Genomic DNA, 14,255 nt, shown 5'->3' on the forward strand with positions numbered 1-14,255 from the left:
ACAACCCTCAGGACATGAGACGCTTCCAGGTATTTATACTACTGCGAATACTACTGCTAGTCCTACTATTACTACTGCCAGTACTACAGCTAGTACAACTATTACTACTACTAGTACTACCACTACAATACAAGACAAACAGTCTGAAGAACACCGGCAACGCCCGGGACATGAGACACTTTCAGGTATTTATAGTACTACTTTGACTACTATGACTGTTACCTCTACTACTACTAGTACTACTACTACTATTACTACTACTACTACTACTATTACTACTACCACTACTACTGCATTACAACCAGAACTGTCAGAAGAACACTAGCAACCCCTGAGACATGAGACGCTTCCAGGTATTTATACTACTACTACTACTACAACTACTACTACAGCTACTTCTACTAGGACTACTATTACTACTACTAGTACTAGTACTATAATACAAGAAAAACTGTCTGAAGAACACCCACAATCTCCGGGACATAAGACGCTTCCACGCATATGTTCTTATAGTACTTACACTACTACAACAACTACTACAACTACTACTACTAGTACAGTACAAATCCAGGGACAAGAGGCGCATCCAGGTACTTGTAGTTACTACTACTACTACTACTATGACATAAAGTAAAGTAGTCACACAAAAATACTTCTACTTGTATGACCGACAGTACCATAAGAAGTTTCTATTTGTATACTTAAGTACTTCAGCTCAGAGCAGGTACTTGAGCTCAGAGAAGGTACTTGAATTTAGAGCAGGTACTTGAGTTCTGAGCAGGTACTTGAATTCAGAGCAGGTACTTGAATTAGAGCAGGTACTTGAGAGCAGGTACTTGAATTCAGAGCAGGTACTTGAGTTCTGAGCAGGTACTTGAGTTCAGAGCAGGTACTTGAATTCAGAGCAGGTACTTGAGTTCAGAGCAGGTACTTGAATTCAGAGCAGGTACTTGAGTTCAGAGCAGGTACTTGAATTCAGAGCAGGTACTTGAATTCAGAGCAGGTACTTGAGTTCAGAGCGGGTACTTGAGTTCAGAGGGTACTTGAATTCAGAGCAGGTACTTGAGTTCAGAGCAGGTACTTGAGTTCAGAGCAGGTACTTGAGTTCAGAGCAGGTACTTGAATTCAGAGCAGGTACTTGAGTTCAGAGCAGGTACTTGAGTTCAGAGCAGGTACTTGAATTCAGAGTAGGTACTTGAATTCAGAGCGGGTACTTGAGTTCAGAGCAGGTACTTGAGTTCAGAGCAGGTACTTGAGTTCAGAGCAGGTACTTGAGTTCAGAGCAGGTACTTGAATTCAGAGCAGGTACTTGAATTCAGAGCAGGTACTTGAATTCAGAGCAGGTACTTGAGTTCAGAGCAGGTACTTGAATTCAGAGCAGGTACTTGAGTTCAGAGCAGGTACTTGAATTCAGAGCAGGTACTTGAGTTCAGAGCAGGTACTTGAATTCAGAGCAGGTACTTGAATTCAGAGCGGGTACTTGAGTTCAGAGCGGGTACTTGAGTTCAGAGCGGGTACTTGAATTCAGAGCAGGTACTTGAGTTCAGAGCAGGTACTTGAGTTCAGAGCAGGTACTTGAATTCAGAGTAGGTACTTGAATTCAGAGCAGGTACTTGAGTTCAGAGCAGGTACTTGAGTTCAGAGCGGGTACTTGAGTTCAGAGCAGGTACTTGAATTCAGAGCAGGTACTTGAGTTCAGAGCAGTACTTGGTCAGAGCAGGTACTTGAATTCAGAGCAGGTACTTGAGTTCAGAGCAGGTACTTGAGTCAGAGCAGGTACTTGAGTTCAGAGCAGAGTGGGTACTTGAATTCAGAGCGGGTACTTGAGTTCAGAGCAGGTACTTGAGTTCAGAGCAGGTACTTGAGTTCAGAGCAGGTACTTGAGTTCAGAGCAGGTACTTGAGTTCAGAGCAGGTACTTGAGTTCAGAGAATTCAGAGTAGGTACTTGAATTCAGAGCAGGTACTTGAGTTCAGAGCAGGTACTTGAGTTCAGAGCAGGTACTTGAATTCAGAGCAGGTACTTGAATTCAGAGCGGGTACTTGAGTTCAGAGCAGGTACTTGAGTTCTGAGCAGGTACTTGAGTTCTGAGCAGGTACTTGAGTTCAGAGCAGGTACTTGAGTTCGCGAGGTCCCAGGTGAAGTCGTGTCTCACCTTGACATTTGGTTCATGTCTGACATTTAAATCTCTGTTTGGACTTTTAATGAGACAAAACTATAACGAGGAGTTTGTGTTCTGAGTTTGCGGCGTTGGTGACGGACGCTGATCTTACGCACAAGTCCTGTGGGGCGAGGCGCTGAAGCGGGTCACACAGAAGGGTCTTGGTTCGATCCCCAGGGCCTTTCTGTTTAGACTTTGCATGTGTCTGTGTCTCCAGTTTCCCCTGTCAGCCCAAAACATTCACAACAATCAAATACATAGGCCACGATACGATAAATACCTCGATACGTAGGTCATGATACAATACATATCTCGATACATAGGCCACGATATGACACATACCTCGATATGTAAGCGACGATACAATACATATTTTGTTACATTTGGGTCCAGTCAAGTGGTAACGGAGGGAAACAGGCAGATTTTTTGACATTCAAATGTCTCTTATTCAGAAACTAGAGGAACTATTGAAATAAGTAAAGTATCAGAATGTAGGAAAGAGTTACACTCCAACAGGGTCAAGTTAAACCTGTGATATTCTTTCAAGTTGTTGACAAAAAATTTAAAAACTCATGTCGGTAACGGAGGGAATGAAATATGCAGCACTTTTTGGGCAATAAATCCAAACAGTGATAACTCTTGGTTCTCACTTACATATCCTTAACAAACTGGTTTGAATATTTGCTTCATATAGTTTTCTACCATATGGTACAAGATTAGGTTGAAAAACCTCTTACTTTTTGAGTAATGAGATTTTTTATGAAGAAAGTTCATGGTAACGGAGGGAAAAGTAACGGAGGGAAAATTGTGCAAACAAGTAGAAGGTGCAGGATTTTGCATAATTTGTCGCTTTTTTCTTCTGAATACTTTAATATTACTTCAAAATGAAAGGAAACTATTTCTATAAAATATGTCAGTCCTTCCAAGCAAATTTTTATCATTTTAAATACATTTTTAAAAAAAAAAATCCTGTACCTTCATCAACAGTTCAAAGATGGAATAACACAAGATATGATGAAATACGTCAATTTATTTACATGATTTTCAGGTCTTTGAAATTTGGGAAATAATTTTTGTTCCATGTTTCATACATGGTCTGTTTAAAACGTATGTAACTTTAGAACCAAAAATGGTACAGAAAAAAGGTCAACAGTTTCATAAACTAGAGTACATATGTATCTGTTCAATACATTTTTATATCAGATGCATTAACTTGAATTTTTGGCCTTGTTGTTTACTTCTGCTTGACCGGGCCCCTAGGCCACACTATGATAAATAGATCGATACTTAGGCCATGATGCCATACATACCTAGATGCGTAGGCGAAGGTATGATAAATACCTCGATACATATTCCATGATACGATACATGCCTTGATACAGTGCACTTTAGATTCTATACGATATATTTCAAATCGATTTGATACGGTTCAATAAAAAAATAAAGGCTAAATCATGACTGTGATACTAAAAGTCTTTGTTAAACTATTTCTGGTGCAAAGTTCATATGAAACACAAACATTTTAATCATCAAAACAGTGAAAATGTCAAATATGTCGCATAATCGAGTTTCCTTCCACTAAACAAACAACAAAACTGTAGCTCTGTAACAAAATAATTTAGTAAAATAGACCAAAAAATACTCTTGGTGATATATCGATACAGCAGTCCACGATAACGATACTGTTTGTTTTTGTTATTTTTGCACACCTCAAGTCCTGACCAAGACTAGACTCAAGATCTGGGTCCCACTGCCCCTGAGGAGAAGTTCCAGAGACACTGAAGGATGCAGAGGACACATTTAGATACACAATAAAGAGTGTGACATCTACAGAGGGACTGATGTGTGCAGAAGTGTGGAGCTACGAGTCATGTCAGAAGTAAAACTGTGTACTCTTTATTGGTGGACGTAGTAAAAGGTTATAGGAGCAGTTGTGGTAGTATTTGGAGTAATATTACACTGGCCTCAGAGTGAAACTGCCCAAGTCATTTTCAGCCAAACTGAGTGTCTCATTCTCCTCTCCAGACCGATCAGCTCCATCCTCCAATCACAAACACACACACACACAGACTCTAAAGTTATTTTATTGACAAAATCAGTTTATTTTTGTGTTTACCTGAAAACCTTGAAAAATTACTTTTGTGCTGGAGGCTCAATCTCTGTATTCAGTCTGGCGCCACCTAGAGCCTCTGTTCAATTTCATTTCTCTCCAGCGACTAGTTCAGGAATCAGAATACACTAGACAGTTTGCAAAAGTTCTAAAAGTTGTAGACAGCACAGCGACCAATCAGTGAAGAGCTGTGAAGACATGACGTCAAACTTAAGCGTCTGTCTGGGTCCCTTTTGTGGCTCAGCACAACAGTAAACAAAGACGTGTTGGCAACGATTCCCGAGATCGAGGATTTAAAGCATCAACAAAAAGAATGTTCGGTGAATTTTATCAAGGTGAAAGACGTGATTGCCCTTCTTCCTACGGGATTTGGAGCATTACATACGTCACGACCAAACAGCAGCAAATGGTTAAATAAAAAAAAAGTACCCGCCTACTGTCGAGCGAACGAATCCTAATGCTGTGAGGTCAGACGGTTTCTACGAAGTGAAACTGGCTGATGAATCAGACTACATTATCAGATCCACTACAGTGAGAATGAATATGTCCTATGTACTCTGTAGTTGCAGTAATAGTAGTAGTAGTAGTAGTAGTAGTAGGGGCAACAGTGTCTCAGTGGCTAGAACACTTCTGTCGTTGTGTCTTGGTGTGGAGTGAATGAATAATGACTACAACTCTGTAATGTGCATCAAGAGTACGGCTTTATAATTGTAGTACTAGTAACAGTAGCAGTAGTACTTCTAGTAGCAGTAGTAGTAGTAGTAGTGCAGTAATACTGTGGTGTTTTGCAGGTGGTGGTGTCCACTACAGTGAACGTGGATGGACACGTTCTCTCCGTCTCTGACAACATGTTTGTCCACAACAACTCCAAACATGGACGCCGCGCTCGCCGCCTCGACCCCTCAGAAGGTAACTCACTGTCCTGGTTTAGACCTGGTTTAGTCCTGGTTTAGTCCTGGTTTAGACCTGGTTTAGACCTGCTTTAATCCTGGTTTAGACCTGGTTTAGACCTGGTTTAGTCCTGGTTTAGACCTGGTTTAGACCTGCTTTAATCTGGTTTGACTGGTTTAGACCTGGTTTAGTCCTGGTTAGACCTGTTTAGACCTGCTTTAATCCTGGTTTAGACCTGGTTTATACCTGGTTTAGTCCTGGTTTAGACCTGGTTTAGACCTGGTTTACTGGTTTAGTCTGGTTTAGACTTGGTTTAGTCCTGGTTTAGACCTGCTTTAATCCTGGTTTAGACCTGGTTAGACCTGGTTTAGCCTGTTTAGACCTGGTTTAGACCTGGTTTAGTCCTGGTTTACCTGGTTTAGACCTGGTTTAGTCCTGGTTTAACCTGGTTTTCTTTAATCTGGTTTAGTCCTGGTTTAGACCTGGTTTAGTCCTGGTTTAGACCTGGTTTAGACCTGCTTTAATCCTGGTTTAGTCCTGGTTTAGACCTGGTTTAGTCCTGGTTTAGTCCTGGTTTAGACCTGGTTTAGTCCTGGTTTAGACCTGCTTTAATCCTGGTTTAGACCTGGTTTAGACCTGGTTTAGTCCTGGTTTAGTTTAGCTTTAATCCTGTTTAGTTTAGACCTGGTTTAGTCCTGGTTTAGACCTGGTTTAGACCTGGTTTAATCCTGGTTTAGACCTGGTTTAGACCTGGTTTAGTCCTGGTTTAGACCTGGTTTAGACCTGGTTTAGACCTGGTTTAGTCCTGGTTTAGTCCTGTTTAGTCCTGGTTTAGCCCTAGTTTGAACCTGGTTGGTTTAGGATTAGTTCTGCATTAGAGCTGCTTTATAATAATCAAAATAATGCATTAGTCTTATGCAGCACTTTTCTAGACTCTCAGAGTCACTTCACAAATTCATGCATTAAATGTGTTGCCCAAGAACACAACAACAGTTGTTGCTGCTGCTGCTGTTGTTGTTGTTGTTGTTGTTGTTGTTGTTCTACTGTTGCCCCTGGTTTTCCCAGTGGTCTCCTGTCCAAGAAGTAACCAAGCCTGGACCTGATGAGATCTGACAAGATCAGGCTTCGACAAGGAAGTTTAGTTCTTGTTTAGACCTAAATAAGTCCTGCTTTAGTCCTGGTTTGAACCTGGGTTAGTTTTGATTAAGTCCTGGTTTAGTCCTAGTTTGAACCTGGAATAGTTCTGGTTTAGTTTGACTTCAGTCCTGATTTAGACCTGGTTGAGTCCCAGTTGCTTTGCCTTGGTTTAGACTTAGTGTAGTCCTAAGATTAGACTTGTTTTAGGCCTGATTTAGACCTGGTTTAGTTTTGGTTTAGACCTAGTTTGAACCTGGATTAGTCCTGTTTTAGTTTGGTTTCAGACCTGATTTAGTCCTGGTTTAGTCCTGGTTCCTTTTGTCTTGATTTAGACTGAGTGTAATCCTAGTTTAGACTTATTTTAGGACTTATTTAGACCTGGTTTAGTCCTAGTTTGAACATTTATTACTCTGGTTTCTTTGACTTCAGTCTTGATTTAAACCTGGTTTAGTCCTGGTTCCTTTTGCTTTGGTTTAGACTCAGTGTAGTCCTGGTTTAGACCTGGTTTTGACCTGGTTTAATCCTGGTTTAGTCCGGGTTTAGTCCTAGTTTGAACCTGGATTAGTCCTGGTTTAGTTTGACTTCAGTCCTGATTTAGTCCTGGGTCCTTTTACCTTGGTTTAGACTGAGTGTAGTCCTTGTTTAGACCTGTTTTGGACCTGGTTTAGTCCCAGATCCATCTTTAGACCTGGTGTAGCCCTGGTTTCTTTTGACTAAATTTAGACTCACTGTAATCCTAGTTTAGACATTTTAGGCCTTATTTAGACCCGTTTTAGACCTGATTTAGACCCCGATCCATCTTTAGTCATGGTTTAAGTCCTGGTTAAGACCTGGTTTAGTCCTGGTTCCTTTTGCTTTGGTTTAGACTCAGTGTAGTCCTAGTTTCAATTTGTTTCAGACCTGGTTTAGACCTGTTTTAGTCCCAGATCCGTCTTTAGTCCTGGTTTGGTCCTGTCTCCAAACCCCAGGCAGCCGTTAAAGCGTGAAACTCTTTTTATTTTACCGCGACATACATTTTTAAATTAAACTTGGTCCGCGTCTCCTCCGTGGATACGACACTGTGAATATTATGGGATGTGCTTGTGAGTCTACGGTGTCCTGTCAGGGCCAAACGGGACATAAAGGCTCCATCTGTCCCTCATTATGCATTCCCACAAACAAACTCCGAACAGGAAGTGCGGCGCGTCGGGGGGGCGGGGCCGGCTTTTATCTGGCGCCCCCACGTACGGCGAACAATGCGGCGTCTTTTTGGCCCCTGCAGGACGCCGTACAAAGGCAGAGCTGATGAGCGCCGGGATGAGACGGGTCCAGATGTGGGAGCGAGGACGAGGAGATCAAAACAAACCTGAACGACGAAGATTACAGCGCGACGGGAAAAAACAGAGTCAAGACCAAACAAAGAATCTGCGTCGACGCATTTAAAAACACACAAACACACACGATATTTAGGCTGAGTTCTTCTCTCTGCTCCACTTTGTGATGTCATGTGGTGATACAGGAAGTGCTCCATTGTGTTTTTAAACTCCACACACCTTCATTAGAATCATCTGCTTCATTTCAATCCTGGAATTGCCAAGATCCCTACATCGTAAAATCTAATAAATCGGCATTGCTTGAAAAAATCTAGGAAACCGATTGCCTTGAAAAATCGGACTATTTATCTGGCATTTAAGTCCTTTTTAAATCCTGTTTTTGTTCTGGTTTAGACCTGGTTTAGTCCTGGTGTCCTGGAGCGTCAGGGCCTTCAAGTCCTTCTCTGCTGACCTAAATATCTGAATCACAGACTGATGTTAAAGGTTGTATGGAGGATTTTTTTTGTTTGTTTCAAATTGTCAGTGAAAGTTTAAAATACCATTTCAGAGATGCAGCAGCCTCATAATTATGATGACCAAAAAAAAAAAAAAAAATCTATCAACTGTGGACGTAATGAGGCCAGATAAACATCAGCCAATAGCAAACAAGGCTACCTCATTTTCTATTGGCTGTTAGGTTGTCAATCAAACTCTCTACGTTTCTAGTGTAACTGAGTTGCCGGCACGTGGGGATTATGTGGTTCTTAGAGGCTTTTTCTAACTGTAGCTTCCTCGCAGTTCGCTCAAAGTTTGTCGCGATGGCGGAACGAGAATCCACAACCAGTTCGCCGCAAAAGAAAGTCCGTTTTTAAGGTCGCTGAAAGAAGAAGAGAAGGGGAAAAGGAGCGAAGCCAAACTGAGGTGATTCTTGGAGATTCCTTCCAGCGATTGCGCAAATGAAGCAGACGAAGGGTCTAAAATCTGACGTGTCGGTCACTAAATTATTTCCAGACAAGTCACTTCAACAGTAAGTCTGAACGAGCACTGGCTGTAAACAAGGGTGATTTCTAGAGTGAGGAGGCATGAGAAGGTGTCACGTATGCACAACTTTTGAAAAAGGACTGTTGCTGTATTTCTTTTCCCTTAAAAAATCCTCTATACAACCTTTAATATTAAAGCATTTGACCAATCACATTTCAGTCATCACTTGTTGCTAGGCAGAGTCAAAGTCAAAGAAGTCTGCCTGAGGCCTTCACAATCCATTCTGGAGGCCCTCGAACGCCTTGAACACAAAATAAATGTCGATAAAATTGATGCTTCAACCAATCAGATTTTGAGTTGGTTGGCACACCTTCGGGCCGGTCCTGACAAACAGTCCTGCTTTAGTTCTGGTTTAGTTCTGGTTTAACTTCGCGCACCCCCCTCTCCTCACTTCTCTGTGCACGGAATCTCCACGGCTCTTTAAACTGTGCATAATGCAACTATAAAATAGTTATTGAGGAGTGGATTGTTTCAGACGGAGCTCTACTGAAGACCTAAGTGTGACATGCACCACGCCACTGGTAAAGTCTAATAAGTCGAACTTAATTGAAAAAAAACTAGGAAAAAGAATGCCTTGAAACATCTGACTATTTATCTGGCATTTATGTCCTTTTTAAATCCTGTTTTAATCCTGGTTCAGTTTTAGACCTGTTTTATACCTGGTTTAGATCTGGTTTAGTCCTGGTTTAGACTTGGTTTAGACCTGGTTTGGGCCTAGTTTTAGCCTGGGTAAGTCCAGATTTAGTCCTGGTTTTAGACCTGTTTTAGTCCTGGTTTTAGTCCTGGTTTTAGACCTGGTTAGTCCTGTTTTAGCCTGTTTAGTCCTGGTTTAGTCCTGGTTTAGTCCTGGTTTAGTCTTGGTTTTAGTCCTGGTTTTAGTCTTGTTTTAGTCCTGGTTTTAGACCTGGGTTAGTCCTGTTTTAGTCCTGGTTTAGTCCTGGTTTAGACTTGGTTTAGACCTGATTTAGACCTGATTTAGACCTGGTTTAGTCCTGTTTTAGTCCTGGTTTTAGACCTGTTTTAGTCCTGTTTTAGTCCTGGTTTAGTCCTGGTTTAGACTTGGTTTAGTCCTGATTTAGACCTGGTTTAGACCTGGTTTGGGCCTAGTTTTAGCCTGGGTAAGTCCAGATTTAGTCCTGGTTTAGACCTGGTTTGGGCCTAGTTTTAGCCTGGGTAAGTCCAGATTTAGTCCTGGTTTTAGACCTGTTTTAGTCCTGTTTTAGTCCTGGTTTAGTCCTGGTTTAGAGTCCTTGGTTTAGTCCTGATTTTAGACCTGATTTAGACCTGGTTTTAGTCCTGTTTTAGTCCTGGTTTTAGAATGGTTTTAGTCCTGGTTTAGTCCTGGTTTAGACCTGTTTTAGTCCTGTTTTAGTCCTGGTTTTAGTCTGGTTCAGTCCTGGTTCAGTCCTGGTTCAGTCCTGGTTCAGTCCGGCGCTGCAGTTTAAGTCACGGAAACGGGAAAACGGTCGTTATGCGTTTTTTTCCATTTTTCATTTAAATACAAAATCGAAAACTGAAAAAAACAACCGTTATCTGTTTTTAAATTTTGGTTTTGTTCTTCTTTTGTTTTTATATTTTATGCTTGTATTTCTTGTACTTTTTTATATTTGAATCTTCAGTGTTGTTAAAACGCCGTCCGCCCGTCTGTCTCTGAGTCCATTGATTTGTCCATGAACCACATTACCTCATTAGAAAAACGGTTTTATTTTAATATCGTTTTAACCCAGTTCAGGACCTGGTGTAGTCCTGGTTCAGTCCTGGTTTGGACCTAGTTTTAGTCTGAGTAAGTCCTTGTTTAGACCTGGTTTAGTCCTGGTTCCTTTTGCTTTGGTTTAGATTCAGTGTAGTCCTAGTTTAGACTTGTTTTAGACCTGGTCCAGTCTTGGTTCCATCCTGGTTCAGTTCTGGTTAAGTCCTGGTTTAGTCCTGTTTGGATCTTTGTTTAGTTCTGACTGAGCCTTGGTTTAGTCCTGGTCCACTCCTGGTTTAGTTCTAGATCTAGTCCAGTCCTGGTTCAGTCCTACTCCTGTCCTGGTTTAGTCCTAGTCCAGTCCTGGTTCATTCCTTGTCCAGTTCAGGTTCAGTCCTGATTCAGTCATGGTCTAGTCCTGGTTCAGTCCTACTCCAGCTGTAGTCCAGCCCTGGTCCAGTCCTGGTCCAGTCCTGGTCCAGTCTTAGTCCAGTCCTGGTCCACTTCTAATCCTGTCCTACTTCAATCCTGGTCCAGTCCTCTTTCAGTCCTGGTCCAGTCCTGTTTAAATCCTTGTTTAGTTCTGATTAAGTCCCAGTCCTTGTCCAGTCCTGGTCCAGTCCTCGTTGGGTCCTGGTCCTGGTCCGGTCCTGGTCCTAGTCCAGTCCTAGTTCATTCCTTGTCCAGTTGTGGTTCAGTCCTGGTTCAGTCATGGTCTAGTCCTGGTTCAGTCCTACTCCAGCTGTAGTCCAGCCCTACTCCAGTCCTGGTCCAGGTCCTGGTCCAGTCCTGGTCCAATCTTAGTCCAGTCGTGGTCCAGTCCTTGTTGAGTCCTGGTCCGGTCCTGGTCCTGGTCCAGTCTTGGTCCGGTCCTGGTGTAGTCCTGGTCCAGTCTTAGCGCAGTCTTGGTCCGGTCCTGGTCCTGGTCCTGGTCCAGTCTTGGTCCAGTCTTGGTCCGGTCCTGGTCCAATCTTAGTCCAGTCGTGGTCCAGTCCTTGTTGGGTCCTGGTCCGGTCCTGGTCCAGTCTTGGTCCAGTCTTGGTCCGGTCCTTGTCCAATCTTGGTCCAGTCTGGTCCAGTCTGGTCCTGGTCCGGTCCTGGTCCTGGTCCAGTCTTGGTCCAGTCTTGGTCCGGTCCTGGTCCGGTCCTGGTCCAGTCTTGGTCCAGTCTTGGTCCGGTCCTGGTCTAGTCCTGGTCCTGGTCTCTTATATTCTGTGTGTTCTGTGTGTGTTTGAAGCAGCCACTCCGTGCATTAAAGCGATCAGCCCGAGCGAGGGCTGGACCACAGGGGGCGCTACGGTCATCCTCATCGGGGACAACTTCTTCGACGGACTGCAGGTCGTGTTCGGGACCATGCTGGTGTGGAGCGAGGTGAGAAGCACTTTCACTTTCACTTTCACTTTTCTCCGATCTATGTTATAAAATTGTTTCCTCGTCACAAACAAACCCGGAGTTGTGTTTTTTTTTTTTGTTTCATTCACACGTTTAACTCACAAACCTGCAGATTTACGCTGAGTTCTTCTCTTAACCTACACTAAAAACACTCCGTTCCACCTTGTGATGTCATGTGGTGATACAAAAGGTGCTCCACTGTGTTTTTTTAACAACATAAACCTTCACTAGAATCATGTGGATAACTTCAGATCTGGATTTGCCGATCTCGACTGAACTAAAGGTAAAAGAGGCTGTTTACTTCAAAAACTGCAGCTTCGTGACATCACAAGGTGGAACAGAGCGTTTTGAGCTTTGGAAATGTCGACAGATTAATAATAAAGTGTTACTCAAACATGTGAATGAAACAAAACACAACTCCAGGTCTGTTTTTGACGACGTAACAACATTATAACACGACTTAAAGCTCACAAGAGTTTATTTTGTGTGATAAAGGAGCTGTGTGTAGTCTGTGCTCTTACAGTTTTCAGTTCCTGGTTTAGTCCTGATTTAGTCCTGGTTTAGTCCTGGTTCAATCCTGGTTTAGTCCAGGTTTAGTCCTGGTTCAGTCCTGGTTTAGTCCTGGTTTAGTCCTGGTTTAGTCCTGGTTTCAGTCTTGGTTTTAGTCCTGGTTCAGTCCTGGTTTAGTCCTGGTTAGTCCAGGTTTAGTCCTGGTTCAGTCCTGGTTTAGTCCTGGTTTAGTCCTGGTTCAGTCCTGTTTTAGTCCAGGTTTAGTCCTGGTCAGTTCATGGTTCAGTCCTGGTTCAGTCCTTTTAGTCCTGGTGGTTCAGTCCTGGTTCAGTCCTGGTTCAGTCCTGGTTTAGTCCTGGTTCCAGTCCTGGTTGGTTAGTCCTGGTTTAGTCCTGGTTCAGTCCTGGTTCAGTCCTGGTTAGTCCTGTTTTAGTCCAGGTTTTAGTCCCTGGTTCAGTCCTGTTTTTTCCAGTTTAGTCTGGTTCAGTCCTGGTTAGTCCTGGTTCAAACCTGGTTTAGTCCTGGTTTAGTCATGGTTCAGTTCTGGTTTAGTCCTGGTTCAGTCCTGGTTCAGTCCTGTTTTAGTCCAGGTTTAGTCCTGGTTCAGTCCTGTTTTATAGTCCAGGTTTAGTCCTGGTTCAGTCCTGGTTTAGTCCTGGTTCAAGTCCTGGTTTAGTCCTGGTTAGTCCTGGTTTAGTCTGGTTTAGTCCTGGTTCAGTCTGGTTCAGTCCTGGTTTCCAGTCCTGGTTCAGTTAGTCCTGGTTTAGTCTGGTTTAGTCCTGGTTTAGTCCTGGTCCTGGTAGTCCTGGTTTAGTCCTGGTTAGTTTCAGTCCTGTTTAGTCCAGGTTAGTCCTGGTTCAGTCCTGTTTTATTCCAGGTTTAGTCCTGGGTCAGTCCTGGTTTATGTTTCAAACCTGGTTTAGTCCTGGTTTCAGTTCAGTCCTGGTTTAGTCCTGGTTCAGTCTTGGTTCAGTCCTGGTTTAGTCCTGTTTAGTCCTGTTCATCTGATTTAGTCCTGTTATCCTGTTAGTCCTGTTTAGTCCTGGTTTAGTCCTTGGTTAGTCCAGTTTAGTCCTGGTTCAGTCCTGGTTCAGTCCTGGTTTAGTCCTGGTTCAGTCCTGTTTTAGTCCAGCTTTAGTCCAGGTTTAGTCCTGGTTGAGTCCTGGTTCAGTCCTGGTTGTGTTGTGTTGTGTGTCACAGTTGATCACGCCTCATGCGATCCGGGTGCAGACTCCTCCTCGTCACATCCCTGGTGTGGTGGAGGTCACCCTGTCCTACAAATCCAAACAGTTCTGCAAAGGAGCTCCAGGCAGATTACGTCTACTACACTGGCTACTACTACTAACTATACTACTACTACTACTACTACTACTACTACTGACTACTACTGACTACTACTACTACTACTACTACTACTACTACTACTACTACTACTACTACTACTACTACTACTACTACTACTACTACTACTACTACTACTACTACTACTACTACTACTACTACTACTACTACTACTACTACTACTACTACTACTACTACTACTACACTACTACTACTACTACTACTACTACTACTACTACTACTACTACTACTACTACTACTACTACTACTACTACTACTACTACTACTACTACTACTACTACTACTACTACTGCTACTACTACTACTACTACTACTACTACTACTACTACTACTACTACTACTACTACTACTACTACTTACTACTACTACTACTACTACTACTACTACACTACTACTACTACTACTACTACTACTACTGCTACTACTACTACTACTACTACCACTACCAGTACTACTACTACTACTACTACTACTACTACTACTACTACTACTACTACTACTACTACTACTACTACTACTACTACTACTACTACTACTACTACTACTACTACTACTACTACTACTACTACTACTACTACTACTACTACTACTACTACTACTACTACTACTACTACTACTACTACTACTACTACTACTACTACTACTACTACTACTACTACTACTACTACTA

At 42.6% G+C, this 14,255-nt stretch overlaps 1 protein-coding gene across 4 annotated transcripts in view; it reads left to right on the top strand.

Moving 5' to 3' along the window:
- Positions 1-14,255, top strand: part of LOC110167936 (transcription factor COE3-like) — a 168,983-nt gene that overhangs the window by 115,104 nt on the left and 39,624 nt on the right. For 2 of the 4 annotated variants that reach the window (XM_055160115.1, XM_055160116.1), the window contains exons 8-10: positions 5,062-5,179; positions 11,559-11,692; positions 13,424-13,539. In XM_055160115.1, coding sequence (XP_055016090.1) covers positions 5,062-5,179; positions 11,559-11,692; positions 13,424-13,539 — 368 coding nt within the window. Of the gene's footprint in view, positions 1-5,061; positions 5,207-11,558; positions 11,693-13,423; positions 13,540-14,255 lie in introns of all 4 variants that reach the window. The other 2 variants (XM_055160114.1, XM_055160117.1) reach the window with 2 other exon arrangements.

Source organism: Boleophthalmus pectinirostris, unplaced genomic scaffold (assembly GCF_026225935.1).
Source record: "Boleophthalmus pectinirostris isolate CB_2022bp ecotype Guang Dong unplaced genomic scaffold, ASM2622593v1 HiC_scaffold_3, whole genome shotgun sequence".
Classification (NCBI taxonomy): domain Eukaryota; kingdom Metazoa; phylum Chordata; class Actinopteri; order Gobiiformes; family Gobiidae; genus Boleophthalmus; species Boleophthalmus pectinirostris.